This window comes from Glycine soja, chromosome 15 (assembly GCF_004193775.1).
Source record: "Glycine soja cultivar W05 chromosome 15, ASM419377v2, whole genome shotgun sequence".
Classification (NCBI taxonomy): Eukaryota; Viridiplantae; Streptophyta; class Magnoliopsida; order Fabales; family Fabaceae; genus Glycine; species Glycine soja.
In genome coordinates this window covers 50,854,637-50,875,344 of record NC_041016.1, presented here as the reverse complement: position 1 = coordinate 50,875,344, position 20,708 = coordinate 50,854,637, and the positions used below count along the sequence as shown (strand labels likewise).

At 34.4% G+C, this 20,708-nt stretch overlaps 2 protein-coding genes across 4 annotated transcripts; one reads left to right on the top strand and one right to left on the bottom strand.

Moving 5' to 3' along the window:
- The first annotated feature begins 940 nt into the window (after positions 1 to 940).
- Positions 941 to 5,511, top strand: LOC114388684 (uroporphyrinogen-III C-methyltransferase-like). Its single transcript, XM_028349310.1, has 6 exons — positions 941 to 1,555; positions 1,881 to 1,971; positions 2,604 to 2,681; positions 2,810 to 2,879; positions 3,492 to 3,769; positions 4,700 to 5,511. Exons 1-6 carry the CDS (start codon positions 987 to 989, stop codon positions 4,844 to 4,846), a joined length of 1,233 nt encoding a protein of 410 aa, XP_028205111.1. The 5' UTR covers positions 941 to 986; the 3' UTR covers positions 4,847 to 5,511.
- Positions 5,512 to 12,460: 6,949 nt separating this feature from the next.
- Positions 12,461 to 16,741, bottom strand: LOC114387940 (pentatricopeptide repeat-containing protein At1g62350-like). 3 transcript variants are annotated; one of them, XM_028348231.1, is made up of 5 exons: positions 16,585 to 16,741; positions 16,350 to 16,434; positions 13,394 to 13,680; positions 12,900 to 13,309; positions 12,461 to 12,813 (listed from the first exon to the last, which is right to left on the bottom strand). In XM_028348231.1, the coding sequence occupies exons 3-5, from the start codon at positions 13,593 to 13,595 to the stop codon at positions 12,784 to 12,786; spliced, it is 642 nt and encodes a 213-aa protein (XP_028204032.1). In that variant the 5' UTR covers positions 13,596 to 13,680; positions 16,350 to 16,434; positions 16,585 to 16,741; the 3' UTR covers positions 12,461 to 12,783. The 3 variants fall into 3 exon arrangements, with proteins under 3 accessions (XP_028204032.1, XP_028204030.1, XP_028204031.1); XM_028348229.1 differs by having other exon boundaries at positions 12,900 to 13,295; positions 13,394 to 13,755; positions 16,585 to 16,740; XM_028348230.1 differs by having other exon boundaries at positions 12,900 to 13,295; positions 13,394 to 13,724; positions 16,585 to 16,740.
- Positions 16,742 to 20,708: the final 3,967 nt, after the last annotated feature.

Genomic DNA, 20,708 nt, shown 5'->3' with positions numbered 1-20,708 from the left:
AACACTGTTGTTTGGGATTTCTGTCCAATCGAAACGACATGTTTTATTAAAGACCACAATCATAACAATGTATGGTGTAATCAAGAAATGTCTATAGTGTCATGTCTTAAATCGAAAGGTCATGATTCTCTTTGTCTGAAACTTGTTGTTGCCACTAAACACATACATCATAACATTTGACTAAGATAAAGGCAAGCACCCATATCACTCTTACTTAATTGCAATAAATAGAGCTCATACTTTTAAATAGATCAACTTCATTTTTCTCATTTGTCACACCAAGTGGATCTTAACTCATTTTTTCGGCTAATCGATCATATATTAATCTCCTACTCAAAGTCATAACATCAAACAGCACCCGGCTAGTGACTTCATGTTATCTCACCGGTATAACTTATGTCGTCACATTGACTATTTAATGGCTAAATTTATAATGGATCAAAATAAAAGCCTAATTAAAAAAGAAAGCAAAACATGTTTCTTTCTGGGTGGTGACATTACCAACTCCACCCTCCTGCCATGTGTCCCATGCAGCTTAATCTTGTAAACATACAAGTGGTAGAAAACTAGAAATCTGTTGGCCACTTTTTTAGTATAATTTATAGATTATAGATTTATAGATTCATAGACTAAATATGAATCGAGTGATTGTAAGTTTGTCATTTTTTTTTAATTTCAGTTCCCGCAAATTTTCTTTTTTAGTCTTAGGTTTATCTATTTTTTTAATTTTAATTCCTTAAGATTTTACTTTTTCTTCTTGTTAGTCTTCATAACTTTCCGTCTTAACAATCAAAATTAGAAAACTATTTTTTTTAAAAAAATAACTTATAGAAACAAAAAATCCAAAATTGAAAAAATATAAATTTACCAGACTAAAAATCCATATTTGACCCTAATTTATAATCTCCTTTTTAACTATGAAATAAAAACAAAGAAAAAGGAAAAGCACGCATGAGACCAGATTCACACAACACAGGCAAAGAACAATGTCTCCTCAACCTCTCCAAAGTCCATTACACTTCTACCACTACCACTCTCCAATTCAAACACAAACACTGCCAGATTCTGTTTATATAATACTTGAAGTTGAAGCCTTTAACGCCACTCTTTCTTTTTGCACACCCCACATGGCTCTTCTCCACAAGCTCGCACCTTTCACCTCTCTCCACACACCCTCCACCAAAACCTCCCATTCCCCACCACCCCGCCGCCGCGTCATCTCCTTCTCCGCCTCCCCCTTCACCGAGAAGCACTCCCTAGAGCGCTACCAGAGGGACCAATGGGTCTACGAGAGCACCATCCAAGAGGGTCAATCTCAAACGACGCCGTTTCCTCTCCCGTGCGATTCGGCGTCCTTAAGGGAGCACGACATAGCGTTGCAGCTACCAGAGCTGAAGAAGCTGCTTCAGGTTCTGAGGGAGAAGAGAGAGTGCGGTGAAGAAGGTTGTGTCCCCGGGAACGTGTTCTTGGTGGGAACTGGACCCGGGGACCCTGAGCTTCTTACTCTCAAGGCTATGAGAGTCATCAAGAGTGCTGATTTGTTGCTCTATGACAGGTTTCTTTCTTTTCTTTATTTTTGGTTTTTTAACCGTCAAATGTTAGTAATTAGGATGTTTTGTTAGTGGACCAAGTGGCTTTGGGTTCGGCAATGTGGTGAACAAGGTTCGAATTCCTACTGGGAGAGGGTCCTACATTTAGTGTCTAACCGTATCTCGATAAGGATTGGTTCCGAAGGAGGAGACCTTTGGGAAACCAAAAATGTATGTTATGATATTATGTTAGTGGGGAGATTCAAACGCATGAGCTCTTTATGACTGAAATCCTTGTACCCCTTCCACCCAATCGCCAAACCACCTTATGACTCTCTCTGTCTCTGATAGGTTGGTGTCCAATGATGTGCTGGATTTGGTTGGCCCTGATGCTAGGCTTCTCTATGTGGGCAAGACTGCTGGCTATCATAGCAGAACACAGGTAAAAATTATGTCTTTTTTTTGGGAGGGGGGGGGGGGGGGGGGTTTGTGGCAAGGTTTTAAATTGCTGTACTGGTTGTGGTTTTATTTTTGATGTTGTGGAAAATTGTGGATAAATGTGGTTGCTTGTTCCAGCTGCAATTGTGGTCATGATGCTGTCATAGTTTTGTTGCAATTCTTGATATTGTGGGAAATTAAGGTTAAATATGGTTGTTGTGATACAGTCGCAAATACTTCAAAACCTTGACATTGTGGCTGTGATCACCGATAAATGTTGTTGTTGTGGCCGCAATTTCCATTACGATTTAGTCAAAGTTTTGTCAAAATCCTTAATATTGCGGAAAATATGGATAATTGTGGTTGTTGTTGCTGCTGCAATTGTGGCCATAATGTAGCCACAAATGCTCTAAGAACCTTGATGTTGTGGCTACAATTGTGGTGAATGACTTTTTTTTTTTAACCTTGGAATTTTCACGGAATTTCTAACTGGTTGTTGCTGAAATAAATATTTTTATGTTTATGTGTCAACTTCTGAGCCTCCTTTGGAGGTGTGATCTTTGTTTTGAAGGTGTAGAGTTGTTTTGAGAAATAGATGTTGATAAAATGGATTTTTTTATGGTTGACTTGTGGCAGGAGGAGATACATGAGCTTCTTTTGAGTTTTGCAGAAGCTGGGGCAACTGTTGTGAGACTTAAAGGGGGTGATCCATTGGTGAGTTTTTGTTTGGGATTGGTATAGTGTGATTGTATTGGTTAACCAATTTAGTATGTTAGTTTGTCCTGGCTTGTGTGATGAACGGATGTAGATATCTTATGGTGCTTCTTGTTTGGTATTTGTAGGTGTTTGGGAGGGGTGGGGAAGAAATGGATTTTTTGCAACAGCAAGGTATCCAAGTGAAAGTTATTCCAGGTATGACTCATGAATGTAATGATTCAATTGGAACCAATGCTCCATTGTTGTGTGTGTGTATAAAGGTTTTTCACAGATAGAGTCATTGAGAACTTGAAACAAATATCTCTCGATCAATCAATCAATTAACCACAAGCATATCTTACACTTTATATAACAGTCTTCCTACACTATTTTCAGTCTGTATAATCATATCTTTCTAAGCCATTAGTAGCAAGTCAATGATTAATCCAACTAATGTTGGCATGAAAGTATGATTGATCCTAGGATCTTGGAATCATGTATTGCATTGCCTTTTGAGGGCAAAAAGACTGTTTTTATTTTTTTCATTTTTTCTACTTTGTAAACAATAGAAGATGACACATAGTGTATTAGTGCATAGATTTAAATGGACTGGATCTGATGGAAAGTAAGTTTGGCATTCCAACAGTTTGGAAAAGAATATTAAATGAATGCATAAAACATATTGTGCCCACGTCACCTATTCTTTTTTCTTAATTGATCATGTTGTTTAGCATGATATCAGTGGATTTATGAATTATGTAATGGTTCCTAAAAGAAAAGGCAATAGTGGTGATTCTATTGTAATTAATTTATTCTCATTGCCTGCAGGTATAACTGCTGCTTCTGGAATAGCAGCTGAGCTGGGAATTCCATTAACACACCGTGGCATTGCAAATAGTGTGAGATTCCTCACAGGGCATTCAAGGAAAGGAGGATCTGATCCTCTCTTTGTATCAGAAAATGCTGCTGATCCTGATTCTACCTTGGTGGTTTATATGGGCTTGTCGACCTTCCCTTCACTTGCGCAGAAGTTAATGCTCAATGGTCTGTCCCCTCAGACCCCAGCTGCTGCCATCGAGCGAGGGACCACACTTCAGCAGCGCACAGTAAGCATGATCTTATCCTCCCTTCAACATAGTTCTCTTTCCGTCACGTTGATTGAGTTTCTTTCCTGCAATCACATTCATTTCTAGTCATTATTGTTGTAATATATTGGGAGGACTTTGATTTATTATGAGATGATCACTTTTATTTAAATGTGATAGTAAAGCAACATTTTTGCTTATGAAAAATGAAGGTGAACTTGTTCAAGTATCATATGGAAACTTAATGATAAAAAATGTGCTATCCTAAATATTAGAGCAATTTATGAGCTATTGAGCATCAATTTCACATTTATTATCCCAACTTCCCCCCTCACTTATCCCTTCACTCCAAACAGAACTGTGATCATGCTTGACTGTTATATGAAGTGAAACTTTTTTGTGACAAAACACTGGTTCCAATGTTTTATGATCTTCCCACTAAACTTTCTGGACACCTCTTTTGCATGTATTATTGCCATGGCCCTGATCCTCCTTTATCTTAGGAACATAAAATGTAAATATTGGAGCGAAAAACATAAAACATTGGACCCACCATATATCCCATGCAGGGGTCCAGTATAGGAGTTGCTGGTGTCTTTCACTTCATGAAAATGACATTTACATGTTCCTAAGGAAGAAATTATCCAAATCCTTATTGTTGATGCCTTTGTTGTTAGTCTTGACAAATTAATTGTTGTAAAAGATATTAATGATAAAAGATTCAATGTGAGGGGTGTCAAGAAAGTGTTCCTGGCACTAGAGTCATTGAGTCAAGGCTTTATAAATGTGTTGTTTTTGGAGGTAGCAGTGAACCTTGTACTTCTGAATGGTTGTTGATATTAAAAACTGATCAATAAATACAATTGTAAAAAATAAAATGCGTAGCCAAGTTCTTAATTCAACATTTCAGGATGCTAGATCCAATAGCTGATTATTTTGCTATCATTTCAGGTATTTGCTGAACTAAAGGACCTTCATGAGAAAATTACATCTACTCAGCTGGTGTCACCAACACTGATTATAATAGGAAAAGTTGTTGAACTATCACCATTTTGGCCAATTCCTACAAAAGAAGAATCATGCTTAATAAAAGCATGATGGATGCTGATGTAGAGAAATATTATTGTGAAGCTTGGTGGAAATGAAGGGTTACCTTGGTGAGGGTTGATTTAGCATGAAAGCTTGCATGGAACAAGGGGTAATGATAACATAATTCGTATCTACTCTGGAGGGGTGGGAAAGCAAGCAAGCTATGTGATGTTTATTGAAATGCAGAACTTCTGCCCTGCTTTTGGGGTATCTATTGGAGTGGTTGGCTTGGGAACTGATTCAGAACCAATTTTGATTTTTCATGTTACAGATTGGGAGTAAAACAAAGTAATACACAGATTTACTCTCATTTTTATAATGAAACACACCGGTTTTGACGGCCGCAGTTATCTAAGTCAGGTAACTTATCCTTTAATCATTGGAGAAATTTTGTGCCATAAGCTATTTAGCATCTTTCTTTCAGGAAGAAATATGGAGATAAGTGTCAAGTCTGTGATTTCATATGTTCAATTTATCAATGTTGCTATTCAGAGCCATTGATTCTATTTTTCATGCATGTGTTCTTGCAACTTGATGTTAGAGATACTGCCGTCATCATGTAAACTTGGGGGTTATTAGCATTCAGTTTTGGTTTGCATGTGACGTTGTATTATAATGTCACAGTAGTTATGAAATAAAATCATGTACCTGATGGTATTATTTTTTCTTTTCCATTTCTTGAACAACCTTGTAGGTTATTCTTTGAATTATATGTTGTCTCGGTTTTTTAAATTAAAATTCAAGAGACTGACAAGTGACAACATTAACATGTCAGGGAGAATATATTTCATTTTTGTCCCTAAAATGCTATAATCAGTCCAAAGAGTACCAATATTTTACCTCTTGAATTTCTTATTGGCTTAATTGCAAAATTTACCATCCAACTTTCATCATAAAAATTAAGATTATGAATTAGTTTAATTTGAAAATAGTGCTGTCTGCCTTGACATTTTATTTGCAAAATGATGTTCCATAAAATGCATAATTCATTCCTAATGCTCTGTTTTATCGTTTAGTCACGATTATTTTCATCCTTGTTTTAATTATCCATACAATGTAGTACTACATTACAGTCCTTCCTATTAATGTTATAGAAGAAAAACGTCGATTTATAGTGATAATTTCATGTGTTTTAGGATTACAACGGAAAAACAAAGATCTTTTGTTGTGTTTCGGAATGTGTGGGTTGTCGAAGAGTGTATTCTTTTAAAGCATGATGGTTGTCAATTCTAAGAATTTGAAAATATAACCATTTTGGCCAAATTTTTAGGTTCAACATGCTTGGACACAAATATTAAGTAGATAAAGTGTATAATTAGTAACAAATTATATATTCCAAACTTTTTTTTTAAATTTAATATCATGTCAATTATGCCTTTTTATATACTCTTGGGAATAAGTTATTAAAAAATGATTTCAAAACCGTTCAATAAAAAAGAATTTTCAGATGTATTCTTGAAAATTTTGACGACAAATATACTAGTATTTAAAATGGCAAACCATAATTCTTAAATAACAACAAATATCAATTATGTTACTCTTTATTTATCAAACATTAATTTTTTTAAAGAATGATTAATGTAGTTGACAATAGTTCCAAACAATCAAGAAAGCTTTTTGCTTTTAAAAAACTAATGCTTACAACAAATTACTTGCAAATGAATTTGGGAGTTTACTCAACAAAACAAATAAGATATAGGAATGTTAAAAAACTATAAGCATACATAAAACAATAAGGAATTCTCAACCAAAAACAGAATATATTTGTTTTTTTGTTTGCTTATCCCTAAATGTAATTTATTGAAATTATTTGAAAGCATGTTTTTATTTGAAGAATACATGTATCAACTATCAAGTCGTGCTAGGTTGTTTGGGATGAAGTTTATTTAACCCAGAACCAGGCCCAACATCGATTGTGGTTGCTAAGGGAACTAAAATTGGCCCCTCCACAATTGCTATAGGTCCTTACCATCTATAGGAAAAGATCAAAATATCCTTTCCTCTTTCTCTCTCTTCCCTCATTTCCTTGTAAATCTCTCCCCTGTCTAGGTTTTTTTTTTCATGTTTATCAACTCAACAAAATTATAATTTCATTGTGCAATTTGTACAACAAATCTGTAATTCCATTTTTTTCGGTCTTTTGATAACACAACAGAATCATGATTATATTATTGTTGAAATCGCCTCACAATGGAATTATGATTTCATTGTGTTGCAATATAACACAATGGAAATATGATTTTGTTGTGGAACGAATTTGCAATACAACGAAATCATGATTCCGTTGGATTACAAATTATGTAGCAAACAATTTTTTTAAAAAAATAACTAGTTTTTTTCTCTCTTGATTTTGTAGGTCAATGGGTTAGAATACTTTTATATCTAATGAGATTACAATGTCAACTGGATGGGAAAATATAGATCCTGGAAGTCAAAGTTTCTTTTACTACCCCGACCTTTTATATGGAGCCGAGCCTAATGATACTAGTTTGGAGAAAAATAATGATGAAAATGTGCGTGGTGATAACATTGATATGCAGTTGCAACCTTACTATCTCGACTTTTCAATTATTTCTTGACTGATGAGATATATTTCATTACTTTTATTGTCTGTTTTTTGTGAAGCCTTGTGTTTTATTACTGAATAATTTTTTTTTATTCTTCTAGGATTTTCAAGAGTGCGTTGATTTGTTAAATTAGGCTCTAACGTGTGGAAAAAGAGTACCAGTTTATGGTTATGATTCAAAAATCAGAAGTAAGAAAAAATATATGTTGCATTGGTTTGCGAAAAGGAAGAAAAGAAGTACAAACAATACAAAGACAAGTTAGTGTCCAAGATCACTAAAACTAGAAAACTTGGGCATCCTCTTAAATTAAAAGGGAAGTTTATGAGAATCATAGGGTGAAAACTTATAGTAGAATGTGATTTCATAACCATAAAGTGATGACAATATTACTTGGTCATTCATATGATAGTTGTTTAAGTAATGAAGAAAAAATTATGATTAACCAATTGACCAAAAACATGATGAAGTTTGATCAAATTTTGTTGACAATTAAAGATCAAAATCAAACAAATGTAAGCACTATCGAAACCATATACAATGAATGTCAAAAATATCGTCGTGATTAAAGGAGTGCATCAACAAAAATACAATATCTCATGAAATTGATAGAATACAATAAATATATTTACTAGGTTAGACTATATTTGTTTACTAGTTTAGATTGACAATGAAAATATCATCTTATATATATATAGAGAATTTTTCCCAACAGCACTCCGGAAGTTTCATCAATTTTTTCTCGACATCTTTTTTTTTTATTCCTACACAAACCCATTTAATTATTTAAAAAATATTATATTGACACCCTTAATATATATTTATACTAACTCTTTAATTATTTAAAACATATTACATCATGCACTCCATATATAAAAGAGGTTACTGTAAACCTTTAAAAAAAAGGAAAAATTGTATACAATATATATAAAAAAAAAAAAAAACACAAGAAATTTCGGTGTAATTCACTCTATCTTTTATGCTCTCATTGATTTTACGTTTGAAACTCACCACACGATGTTAAAGAAAAATTCCAATTGGCTGAAAATCTATCTTCAACAAATCTAGTAGGCTATACAATACAAACACGTGACACACGGTTCCCAGAAAACAAATTTTCAAAGGGATCGATAGGAAGAATACATATAGAGCCTGTGTCAATGTACGCATGAGTAACAATTATCTCTCTTAATGGAGTTACTCTTAAAAAAAAAAAACTAAGATAAAGAGATTTTGATAGTATGCATAAGATCATAATTAAATTTAAACCTAATAAGGTACTCTCTCTTAAGGGAGGTACACTTTAAATAAATAAAAAACCACTGAGATCGGTTTACTGATCATAAGGGATTTCATAATATACACAAGAAGTTAAGAACATAAGTTGGAATTCCAGTGCGATCTTTTTATCAGAAAAAAATGGAGGTACTGTTTAACTTACTCCATACCATAACTTGTGACACATGTTTCAATCGAAGCATTTGATTGGCTAGAAGCTATGAAGCAGGATCCGGTATTCGATACACGTACGTTTCAGTGTTCGACACCGACACTACATCTGTACTATGTTTTATATTTTAAACATTACAGATGTACATGTGTCCGTGTCAGTATTTCATAGGCTACAAGCGAGAAGGATGAGAGTTAACTGGGAAATAAGAAACAACAATAGGAGCTGAAGATCGCTGAGGATCTCCTTTGGGTTTTCGAGATAAAGAACCTGCTACCACCATAGAGCTCTTTTCTTCCTTTGACTTGAAGCAGCAAAATATGGCTGAGAGAATAGTCATCTTCTCTCTAAAACAAAAAAAGAGATAGAGAGAGTTATGTGAAATGGACGATGTATTTATATTAAACAATTCCTTGCTCAAGACGCATTATTTGAGCACTTTGGCTTCCTCAGCAAGGATAGGACTTTGACTCCAATTGGAAAGATGCTCTTAATTTATAGTATTAATTTGTTTGTCTTTTTCAAAGAAAGCATAATTTAATTTTAAAGTTCTTCCTTTTCTGTTTTATAAATAAACTAAAGGCAGTTAAATTCAAACCTGTCTCTCTTTTTAAGGTGAAAATTCTAGATGGGAAACTCACTGATAATTTAAAAAGATAGCTACAATAAAAAGTACGTAATTCTTCCGAATTGTTTTAAAAAATTATTTTTTTTCTAATTTGAGCACTTTTGCTTCTAAATAATTTTATACACAAAGTACTTTCTTTTAATAATTACAAATTCTTTTTAAATTAATGCTTTCAAACCGTTTATTTCAAAGTTATTTTTTCAAAATCTAAAATATTGACAAGCCAATTAACTAGAATGAATGCCCATTTGAATTTGTATAAATTTCTGATAATCAAGCTAGTTATTACACTGATTAATTAATAGTAACATCTTTAATAAAGTTTTTCAAACATCATTAATTTTGTTGTGTTAATATGAGCAATATCAAATATTTTAGGGGATGTTCCTTGACCATGCTTCTATCTAAACCTAACAACACATGAAATACGTGGTAACGGTCAGATAAAGAAAAAAAATCAAAATAAACAATGTGACATCATGTTCTCACTCAGCTTACCGAATCAAGTTATCAATCACACACACTCAGATCGAACAGAGAAAAAAGAGTGAATTATTTTTATTTCATTCAGATATAATAATTTGAAAAACTCGTACAAAGAGCCTTTTATATATAGGTTAAAGAAATACATTAAAATATAGACAATATCCATTGAATGGAGAAGAACAGCATTAAATGCAGGAGATCATGTTGCAAGAGCCGTATCTTTTGAATTTTGGATCTTGCAATTTTGTGGCTTGGCGATTTAATTTGCTTTGCAGGATGCACTTAAACTTTTAGATGCTTGGTTTAGGTTTCTTTTATATATATATATATATATAGTTATGGGAAATAATACATTCGCCTCAATACTTTTCAGTTGAAATTGCTTCTACAAAATAACACCAACTTAAAGGCAATTGTTATACATTTAATCTTTCTATTATTTAACAAAATATTTATTTTAATTATTTAGTTTTTAAAATTGATGTGATGTTGGTATTTGACAGAAATGACCGTGTTACTTTAATTTTAAAAATTGAGAGATGAAATTGTATATTTTAAACAATAAATAAAGTTAAATTGAATCAATTAAATAAATACAGAACCAACTATGTAATTTAACTATACAATCACTCTAGAATGGGAGTAGTTTTGTGAGTAGATGTAGAATTGAGGATTACCTCAAATATCTATAGTGTCATATGATGGGACAAACGAAGTCGCCACGTTAGTCCATTTTCTTGGGGAGCAAGGATAACATGGGACCACATAGCTCTTTGAAAATTTATATCATGGGAATTTTGTGCATATCTTTGAACCTTGAAAACATATCTCATGGGGTCAAATATGCTGTGAAGAATTACTACGTTGTTTCGTAACTTTTGTTTCTTGAGAACTTTGGTAAGTAAAAACTCTTTAAATTAATACTCGGTAAATTAATAAACTTTCCAAAATAATAAATTTGTTTGATTTCGATTTGAGTCAATGTAAAAAATTAAAAAATTTGATAAAATAATAATTTTTCGTGAGATTCTTTTATAATTTTCTATCCCAAAAAAATCATAAATTAATAATTCATAAAATTTACTGTACTTCAAAAGTTATTATTGATTTTCAATACATATGAATACAATTACTTAACACAATTTTAAATTAATGTGGATGATGTCATGTATACTCTACTTTAATTCAATATTGTAAAAACCCCAAGATATTGAGTGAGGATCAAGTCATATGCAGCCACTAAAGACTCCAAAATTTTTCAAATAAAGTGCTTTGTGGTCCCATATATGTTCTCCTTGCTCCCTAAGCAAATGAAATAACATGGTATCTTCCTCTGTCTTATATCATATCGTGCTATAAATATTTCAAATTTCCTCAATTATATCACTCACACAGCAAGACGTTAATTCATTTCAGCTTTGCACATTCATAAACAGAAGAATTCCTCTTCCAATAATTTCAAATTTCACTACTTGCTTCCTTAGAAAGAGGAACTACAATTGATAGCTAGCCTCCACCCAAACATATTTTACGTGAAACTCACCAAGAAAACTAAGGGAAGGTACCAAAACACTTACTAATGATATATATGGCTTTGATGTCATATTTCTTGAATTGCTTTACTCCATCCACATCATGTCAAGTCTCTGACTATGCCGAAGGATCATCTCAACTGAAATCTCCTTCTTCAGAGAAACAAAAATCAAGAGGAGCTCCACTTGTTGTTTCCTATTTCCCCATCAACCATTATCCCTCGCGCTTATAGTGCTATACAAGGCTTCTTGGTGCAGCCTTTTTACCCTTTTCAGGGTGCTTGGTTTACAGAGTTTAAAAATTTGATGTATTTTATTTGTAAAAAGAAGAAATAGTTTCACACTATTCTTTTTATTCATTAACGTGTTAAATTTATCATTTTAATTTAAAGAATTTAATAATTTACACATTGTTAAATTCATTAGATAAGGAGTGTTCATTGATAATATGTAGAGAAATTAATTTATTATTATTAAATTGTTTTTATTCAAATAATTTAATTTGGGAAATTGTTGGATGTTTGATATAAACTACTGAACATGGACTAAGAAGGTTGAACGCTCTTTGAGAGGAACTACAACATCAAAAGAATAGTTCCACCCAGCTTAGTTCTTGACAATTACTCTTGTTTCTTTTTCTTTTTTTTCCATCAAAGCTTACAAAAAACACTTCTCCTTTTTATCCTTTTTATCATTAATGTTTTTTTAAGCTTTGATGGAAAAAAAAAAAAAAACAAGAGTAATTGTCGAGAATTGAAATTACTAGTGGTTTTGACCTTTCAATTAGTTGGACATATTTTCGTTAATTGAAACAGATTTTCGTGAGTCTTAGATTATGATTTTACTTGGTTAACTAGAACACTTGATTAAGTCTTTTGCTCAAACAAGTTGTGAGTATACTTTGGGGTTCTACTAAGAATCCAAAGGCCCTAACTACTTCTCTATTAATAGGAGATATATAAATTTCACTGTAAAAATTCTCACTGAAGTTGGTACTGCAGCAAGTAGGTTTGTGGCGATGTGATGCGAGATGAGCAATGTATGCAACACAGTAAGTATTTTCATTACAACAGCATGGTTCATATGCTAAGAGTAACAATGTTTAGTAACATGAGAAGAAGCCAGCAGCACTAGTATACTTTTCTACCATACCGAAATCAATATCAAAATCAAATATATGGTGGCACCACCCACAAACAATCTAAACAAGACTGTTTGCTTGCTGCTGTAAATTTCCAGGATTGTTGCAACAACCGCCACTGTGAACTGCTCGCTGATAGAAAATTTCATACGAAATCGACATGTCTCGTTCTGGCCTGAAGAGTGAACACATACAAGTATTATTTATATTTATAGAAGAAAACAAACATATCCATGGTGTATGTAAAAATAAGCTTCTTACTTGCTTTTGTTGGAGTTGCTGAAGGAATTTATCAGGGGAGTCCACATAGTGAAGACAATCTTGTTTGAGAGTTTCCGCAAGCTCATGTTGTCCGTTTTTTTGTAGATATCTGATCAATATGGTGAAAGTGAACTTATCGGGGGAAGAAGAACAAGCCCAATCTTCCTTCATGGATGCGTATATCTGCATAGCCTTGTCCGCCATCCCAAGTTGCAAATAAGCCCCAATCATTTCACTGCACAGTCTTGTGTCCGGTTTCAGTCCCTTCTCCAAAGCTTCAGAAAACAATTCCTCTGCCATGTCAATCCTCTTGTTTCTCCCGAGGAGCAGTATCATGTCGGCGTATAGTTGCAGCAGCGTATCATGCCCTAGCTCCTCACGAATAAAGTGGAAAACCTGTTGTATGGATTCTATTAAATAAATGAATATTATCATTATGATTATTGTTAAAATGAAAAGAGACAGAGAGAGAGAGAGATTGTGACTTGAGCGACCTTGAGAGATAAGTGGAGTTGGTTTTGTCTTTGCAATTCGTCCAATAGGTTTAAGGCATCGGGTTTCAAGAGGCGAGAGAGTTTGGCATTGAGAACGTGGTCGGGGGATCTGGCGAGTTTGAGTGCGTGAATCACTTCTATGCTCTCTTTCGACAATATCCTTGTGCGACGCCGCGCTTTGTAGCTGGAACGGAGGCCGCATATTATGACTTGTCTTCTGTTGAAATTTGAGGTTAAGAAAGGTGTTTGGTCATTCGGCCACCGCTGCTGCTGGAAACCCCATAGCGCTGTAGACTGACTCACTCTTAATATCATATTCAATTATTCTACACTGTATCATAAAGAGAACCATGTACACAATACTGCCATAAAAGAAAGATGGGGGAGGGGTTAAAAAAAGTTGTCATTTAAGGACCTTGAGAGCATAAACATTTTATTTAGAAAAGCTTTAAGTTCTTGTAAATAAATGGATCGGAATTTCCATATGATTCTTCCTTATTAAGTTTGAAAATTTAAAGAAACTACTTCTCAATCAAACCATTAATTAGAATAAACCCAGGCAAAAGAAGAGTTCAGCACCTACTGCTGGTAAAGGTGAGGTATGACTAAAATGTCCCATTGCTAACTTAAAGAAAGAAACCCAAGAGGTTCAACCATCAGATTCTCTAAACAAGTGACTAATGGCCTGTCTTTGGAACTCTATGCAGAAAGCAGCTTGGAATTTTGAGATATAACATTTTAATCTTTTATGTTTATAAAAAAATGCCAAGCTTGAGCAGTTAAATTTATATGGCACATTAATGCAAAACAAAGAAATAATTTCCTGCTTCCTTTTTTCTAATGCACTTCTTTAGCAAGGTACACACTTTTCTGCCTCTCTCAAGTCATTAAAATTCCCTCAGGCCTCAGGGCATCCTTAACTGCCCATTTGAAGACAAGCTAACAAGAAAATTCACACTTTCGCAAGACTTCTTTCATCACGGAATAAACACAACAACAAAAGTCTTATCCCAATGGGTGAAGTCGATCACATAAATCACACAATGCCATTGAGCTTAATTAAAGACCAAATTCTTAGGAATATTATTCACTGTGAAATTCCACTTAACAATTTGCTATCATCTTTTCCTCAATTAATGTCACACCAATATTTCCTCACACACATCATGGAATAAACATATTCAAGAAAAACACTAATCCTCTGGCCCCTTGAGACATTACAATTCAAATCACAAAACACGCACCACAAGTACTACACCCTTCAATCAAGCACGTTCTTAAGTTACTCACTTTTACAATACGGAAAGCATAAAACGAACAAAAACTCATAATTTAATCCTTATAAATTATGAGAATTTAAATTCAGATGCTGCCAGCTGTAAAATTTGATTCTATCCTCCATTTTAAGTAGGTGTTTGTTTCTCCGGTGCAGTCGCGGCAGCATGAAGCCCAAAACCGCTTCACCACAAAAGCATGGGTGATGCTTCTCGAAACAGAGGTTCAAATTGCCCCACCGACAATCCAAACACACGCTAACTGATCTAAGTTATCCACTCTTAAAAAAGAAAGAAGGAAATATAGCAAGACCAACAATAGCAATACCCAATTCATAACAATAGCAAACAACAACAACAACAACAACGCCTTATCCCACTAGGTGGGGTCGGCTACATGGATCAACTTCCGCCATAATGTTCTATCAAGTACCATACTTCTATCCAAATCATTAATTTCGAGATCCTTTTTTATAACCTCTCTTATAGTCTTTTTGGGTCTTCCTCTGCCTCGAATTGTTTGTCTTCTCTCCATCTGGTCTACTCTCCTCACTACAGAGTCTACCGGTCTTCTCTCTACATGCCCAAACCACCTAAGTCTATTTTCCACCATCTTCTCTACAATAGGCGCTACTCCAACCCTCTCTCTAATAGCTTCGTTTCTAATTTTATCCTGTCGAGTCTTACCACACATCCACCGCAACATCCTCATCTCCGCTACACCTACTTTATTCTCATGTTGGCTCTTGACCGCCCAACATTCTGTTCCGTACAAAATCGCCGGTCTTACCGCAGTCCGATAAAACTTTCCCTTTAGCTTGATCGGTACCTTTGCATCACATAACACCCCCGATGCTTTTCTCCATTTCATCCATCCTGCTTGAATGCGATGATTCACATCCCCTTCAATTTCCCCATCATCCTGTATTACAGACCCAAGATATTTAAACCGTGTGACTTGAGGGATAATATGGTCTCCTATTTTCACCTCTGAGTTAGAAACCCTCCTTCTTTTGTTGAACTTACATTCCATATACTCCGATTTGCTTCTGCTTAGGCGAAAGCCATGTGTTTCTAGAGCTCGTCTCCAAGTTTCCAACCTCTCATTCAACTCCTCCCTCGACTCTCCAAGGAGGACTATGTCATCTGCAAAAAGCATGCATCTCGGCGCTATCTCTTGGATTTGTTCCGTGAGGACATCCAGAATTAAGGTAAAAAGGTAGGGGCTAAGGGTTGACCCTTGATGTAAACCAATTGTGATGGGAAAATCGTCTGACTCTCCACCCTGTGTCCTAACACTAGTCGATACCCTATCATACATATCTTGGATAGCTAGCAATACCCAATTTCCAAGCACTCTTTAATATGGCGAAACAAATATCAACGAGTTTTCGGAGATCATCCTAATACATTTGCAAAAAGGGATAACATCTATAATAATTAAGGCATCGAGATAAAACATACCTACTACTTAATAAAGAAGTTAAGAAAATATAATTGGTATACTAAATAAGCACACCATAAGATCCAACAAAACAATAACGCCATGTGACCATTAAATTTTCAATCACCACATTCATATCCATAAGATCCAATCCAATAACAACAAAATGGTAATCGACACTTGACACAAAAAAGCCAAAAAAAAAGATAAAAAAATAAAGCACAATCAATAACCTTACCTAGAAATTTCTGCTTTAATGCTCCAAGAAAATGAGATCCTTCAATCCGAAATTCAGTTCAAATCAAACAGGCCACGCCCTCGATCTGCATCCAACTCAAACTCCATTAAATATTACAAAACTCAAATCCACAAAGACCCAATTCACAATACGAATCTTACACAACTACCCAGAATTTCCATTCATGAAAAGAACAAAACTTTACGAAATTCCCTATCAAATCACGAGACTCTACCTGTTCACAGCGGATTGGGGGATCGATAAGTTGTTTCCAAAATCGAATTAAATCTGGCAATCCACCATTAACGCAAGGGATTGAGCTTTTGCTTCAGCTGCTAATGTTGCTTGCTTCTTCAGACTTGGCCAAGTGAAAAAGAAGAGGAACCTGTGAAGGATATTTATATATAGGAGATAAATGAGAAAGGTAGAGTGAGAACATCTGGACCGTTGAAATTACATGATAGTGGGGTCTGGAAATCAACGGTGAGAGATGATTGTGTGCGGTGGGCGTGACCGCAGAAAATAAGGGGATCAGTGTTTGGGAATTGACGTGGGGTCCACGTGATTCAGGGGCAGAGGGGTTTTTACTTCTTAATTGAGTTAATTCGCACGAAGTGATATTTTATTATTTTGCAAAACTTGTTTGTCATTTTTTAACCAAAATGCTGGTAGTTGAAATTCTTGTATTCTGCAAAATTATCTCATAATTGGTACTGAAGGTTTTTTTTAATAATGATGCTTTTTTTTATTTTAATTTTATATATATATTAGGCATGTGCTAAGGTGATCGTTAATTTTAAGTTTTTAAAATTTTAAAACTTAAAATTACTCTTTAATTTTTAATTATCTTTTCAGTTTATAAATTTTTATTTTAATATTTTAATACTGAGTTTTAAACGAAGTCATACTCAACACAAAAAATTGACATAGTAGTATATGATCTTGTGATGTTCACATGTGAAAAAAAAAATTTATTTAGTGACAACTTGTGATCAATTCTTTTCGTGTACAAAATTTTCTTGAATCAACAATAGTTATATACTGCGAGTGGGTAAAATTTTCTTGAATCAACCGTGGGAGTTTGTGAGGAGCATGGTTCCATCGATGGATGTCATGGTTAAGATCTTCTGCATCGATTTCATGGATGCGGTGGTAACTGGTCATTTAGGGTTTTTTATTCTAATATGGGATTTGGTATCTTAATGTTGCTTATTTTTGTGATGAATATATTGCTATTGTTTTGAGATTTAGAGAACACTCTTTTGTGGTTTGTTGCTTATTTGAGATTATGATAGATTCTTTTGGAGGTCTTCTACATTTCTAGGATTGTGATGAATTTGGAGAACATTCTTATACTATTGCTTATTTTCCATGTTATGTTTTTCAGTTCGCTAGTTGTTTGATGAAATGCAAAGGATTATTTTAGTTGGAATTATATGATTGTTGGGTATGTGCAGGTTAGGGATTTGGACTAGGCAAATGAGTAGTTTGAATTAATGCAAAGGTTAAAATGTGTATCTGGTTTTGATCCATCTTTCATTCAATCATTTAAGCCTAATTTGTGAGTTGATAACACTCCAGGGATGTATTTTTAAATTATGGTTTTGTGACACTGATATTTAGTCCTGTTGGTGGAATACTGCATATGTTATGGGATGTAAAGGTATGGTGGGGTTGTAAATGATTAAGCAAGAAATGTTTTCGAAGTCTCGATGCGAAGTTCAAAATTGTGTAGATTTTAAAGGTGAGTTCAAATTGCTATGGAAATGAAATGCTAATGGTGTGTCGAAGTTATGACTTATTTTATCTATTTTTAATTTACAAAAACATTTTAAAATTAAAAAACAAACTAAACTAAAACTAAAAAAACTAATTTTTGTTTTTTGAAATTTTGAAATTAAAAACAAAAAACCACCTCGAGCGTGCCCTTAGTTTTTGCATATTTGTTTGTGAAAAATAATTTCTCGTGAAAAATATTTCATTATTATCTAATACACTATCCAACCTCCTCTTCTAGTGTTATATTCATTATTTCAGTTAGAATTCAAAGTTCGACCTCTCGAGTTGAGTATTTAACAATACAAAGGAAAAGATCCAATCAAAAAAAGAAATGGAAAAAGGATATGCTACCAACAAGCCACCATTGTTCAATAGAGTCAAATATGACTATTGGAAGAAAAGAATGGGTGAACACTCTTCAAGTCCATACATATCGATATATAAGACATTGTAAAGAATAACCACATTTCATATGATGCTGAGTAGAATGAGATCCCTAGAAGTCAATTGACGAAAGAGCAAAAATAGATATTTTTGCTCAACTCCTAAGCTTTAAATGCTTTGTTGTGTACTCTCTCTGAGGAAGAATAAACCAAAGTCCACAACTTGAGAAGTGTTATGTGGGACACATTGGCCATAACATATGAAGGGACATCACAGGTAATTAAAGAGGAACAAATTAAGTCTCTTCACATGTGAGTATGAATTATTTACTATTGTAGAAAGTGAAAACGTACAATGTATGTTTGGACACTTCCAAACCATATTAAATGAACTAAGATCTTTAGGCATAACTTAGGATAATTATGATCACGTTAACAAAATTTTGAGAAGTTTGTGTAGAAAGTTGAGACCACATGTTATAGCCTTGAGAACTCTACATGGAATAAGAATGTTAAAAGCTCAAAGGAAAAGCCCGTGTGGAGAAAAGCTTAAAGGTCTAAAAGGTTGGGGGGAATATGTGGTTAAGGAAAAGCTCGAAGGCCTAAAAAGAAAGTTAAAGGATTGGAGTAAGAATGTATCTTGTGTTGAGAAGAGTCATTTTATCCTTGAAAAAGAATTGAATGATCTTGATAAGAAGGAGAAAGTGGTAGGGTTGGAAGTGGATGAGGTGGAGAAAAAAAAAAGGTTGTGCAAGTACAACTTTGAGAGTCTATCTTCCATAATGAATCATTTCTTAGATAAAAAGCAAGAATTAAGTGGTTACAAGAGAAGGATGGTAATAAAAAGTTTTTTCACTTCATTTTTAACTAGAGGAGGAGAAATAATTCATTGATGGGACTCTATCTAGGTGGGGAATGGGTGGAAAATCTAGGGTGAAAGAGGAAGTCAAAGTTTATTTTCAAAAGAAGTTTAGGGAGGAGGGGGTTGTAGACCAAAACTAGATGGTGTGGCTTTTGATAGAATATTAAGTGAAGATAATACTATGTTAACCTCTAAGTTTGAAGAGGTAGAGGTCAAGAATATTATATAGGATTGTGATAGCTTAAGGAGCCTGGGACTAGATTAACTTTAATTTCATCTAGAAGTTTTCGAAGGTTATTAAGAAGGATGTCCTTTAGTGGGGTTGCAGGTGTCTCCCTCCTAGTCTCCCTTGCTAAATGACTCTTGTCTTAATGAGTAAGAGTTTTTCACCCGTCTCCTTGCTCTCTTCATCACCTTCATCTCTCTTGTTATTCTCTCCTTCCTCATTATTCACATCACATCCTCCAATACTCTCTTAACTCTCCTTTCTCTCTCTGAATTCTCTCTCCTCTGACTCCTAGTAAATGGGGGTGTGAAAAAATACGCGATGGAAACATTTATAGTAATTAGGAGTGAAAAAATATATACAATGAAAATACGATTTTATTGTATAATGTACGATGGAATCAAGTTTTTGTTATATATATTTTTTCACCTACACTTAATTTAATGGAAACACGTTTACGTATGCAGAAGGAGTTGGGGCAACGTGGTGGTGTGGACACGCAGTGGTGACTAGGCCAAGGGGGTCACACGCACGGATCTTGAGTCGGGAACGACACACAACACTATTAGGACTGTGGTGGTGTTGCGGACACCATTGGGGTTGTTGCGTTCAGATATGGTCAAGGTGTGGTCGTTGTGTTTAGATTTGGCTTGGGGTGGGGTGTGCCCAGTGAGGGGATCAGGCACCACCAAGGTGGTTGGCGATGATGATGGTTGTGCGACTTGTGGTGATGTGTGGTTGTTTTGGATCTAGACGGAGGTGAGGGCGCAAAGCAATGGTGGGGTGGTGATAAGTTGGGTGGGATGAGAGGGTAAAGGAGAAGAGAAACATGTAAGATGGTATTTTCTTATATTTGTAGGAACCATTCACAAATGATGCATGGGTCAATATCAACTCTCCTGGACTATGCAAAGGGCAGGCCCCGCCACTTCGTGCATTAAAGTTAAGAAATTGATATCTTAATTTATGTATCCATCCAAGTTATATTTGAGCATTCTACATTTTTAAAGGCAACCAAGCTCGGTGTATTGATTGTGTATCAAAATGCATAAGTTTTTTTAAGTTATTTTAAAACTTTTTAAATACTTAATTCACCTCTCTTAGATGAT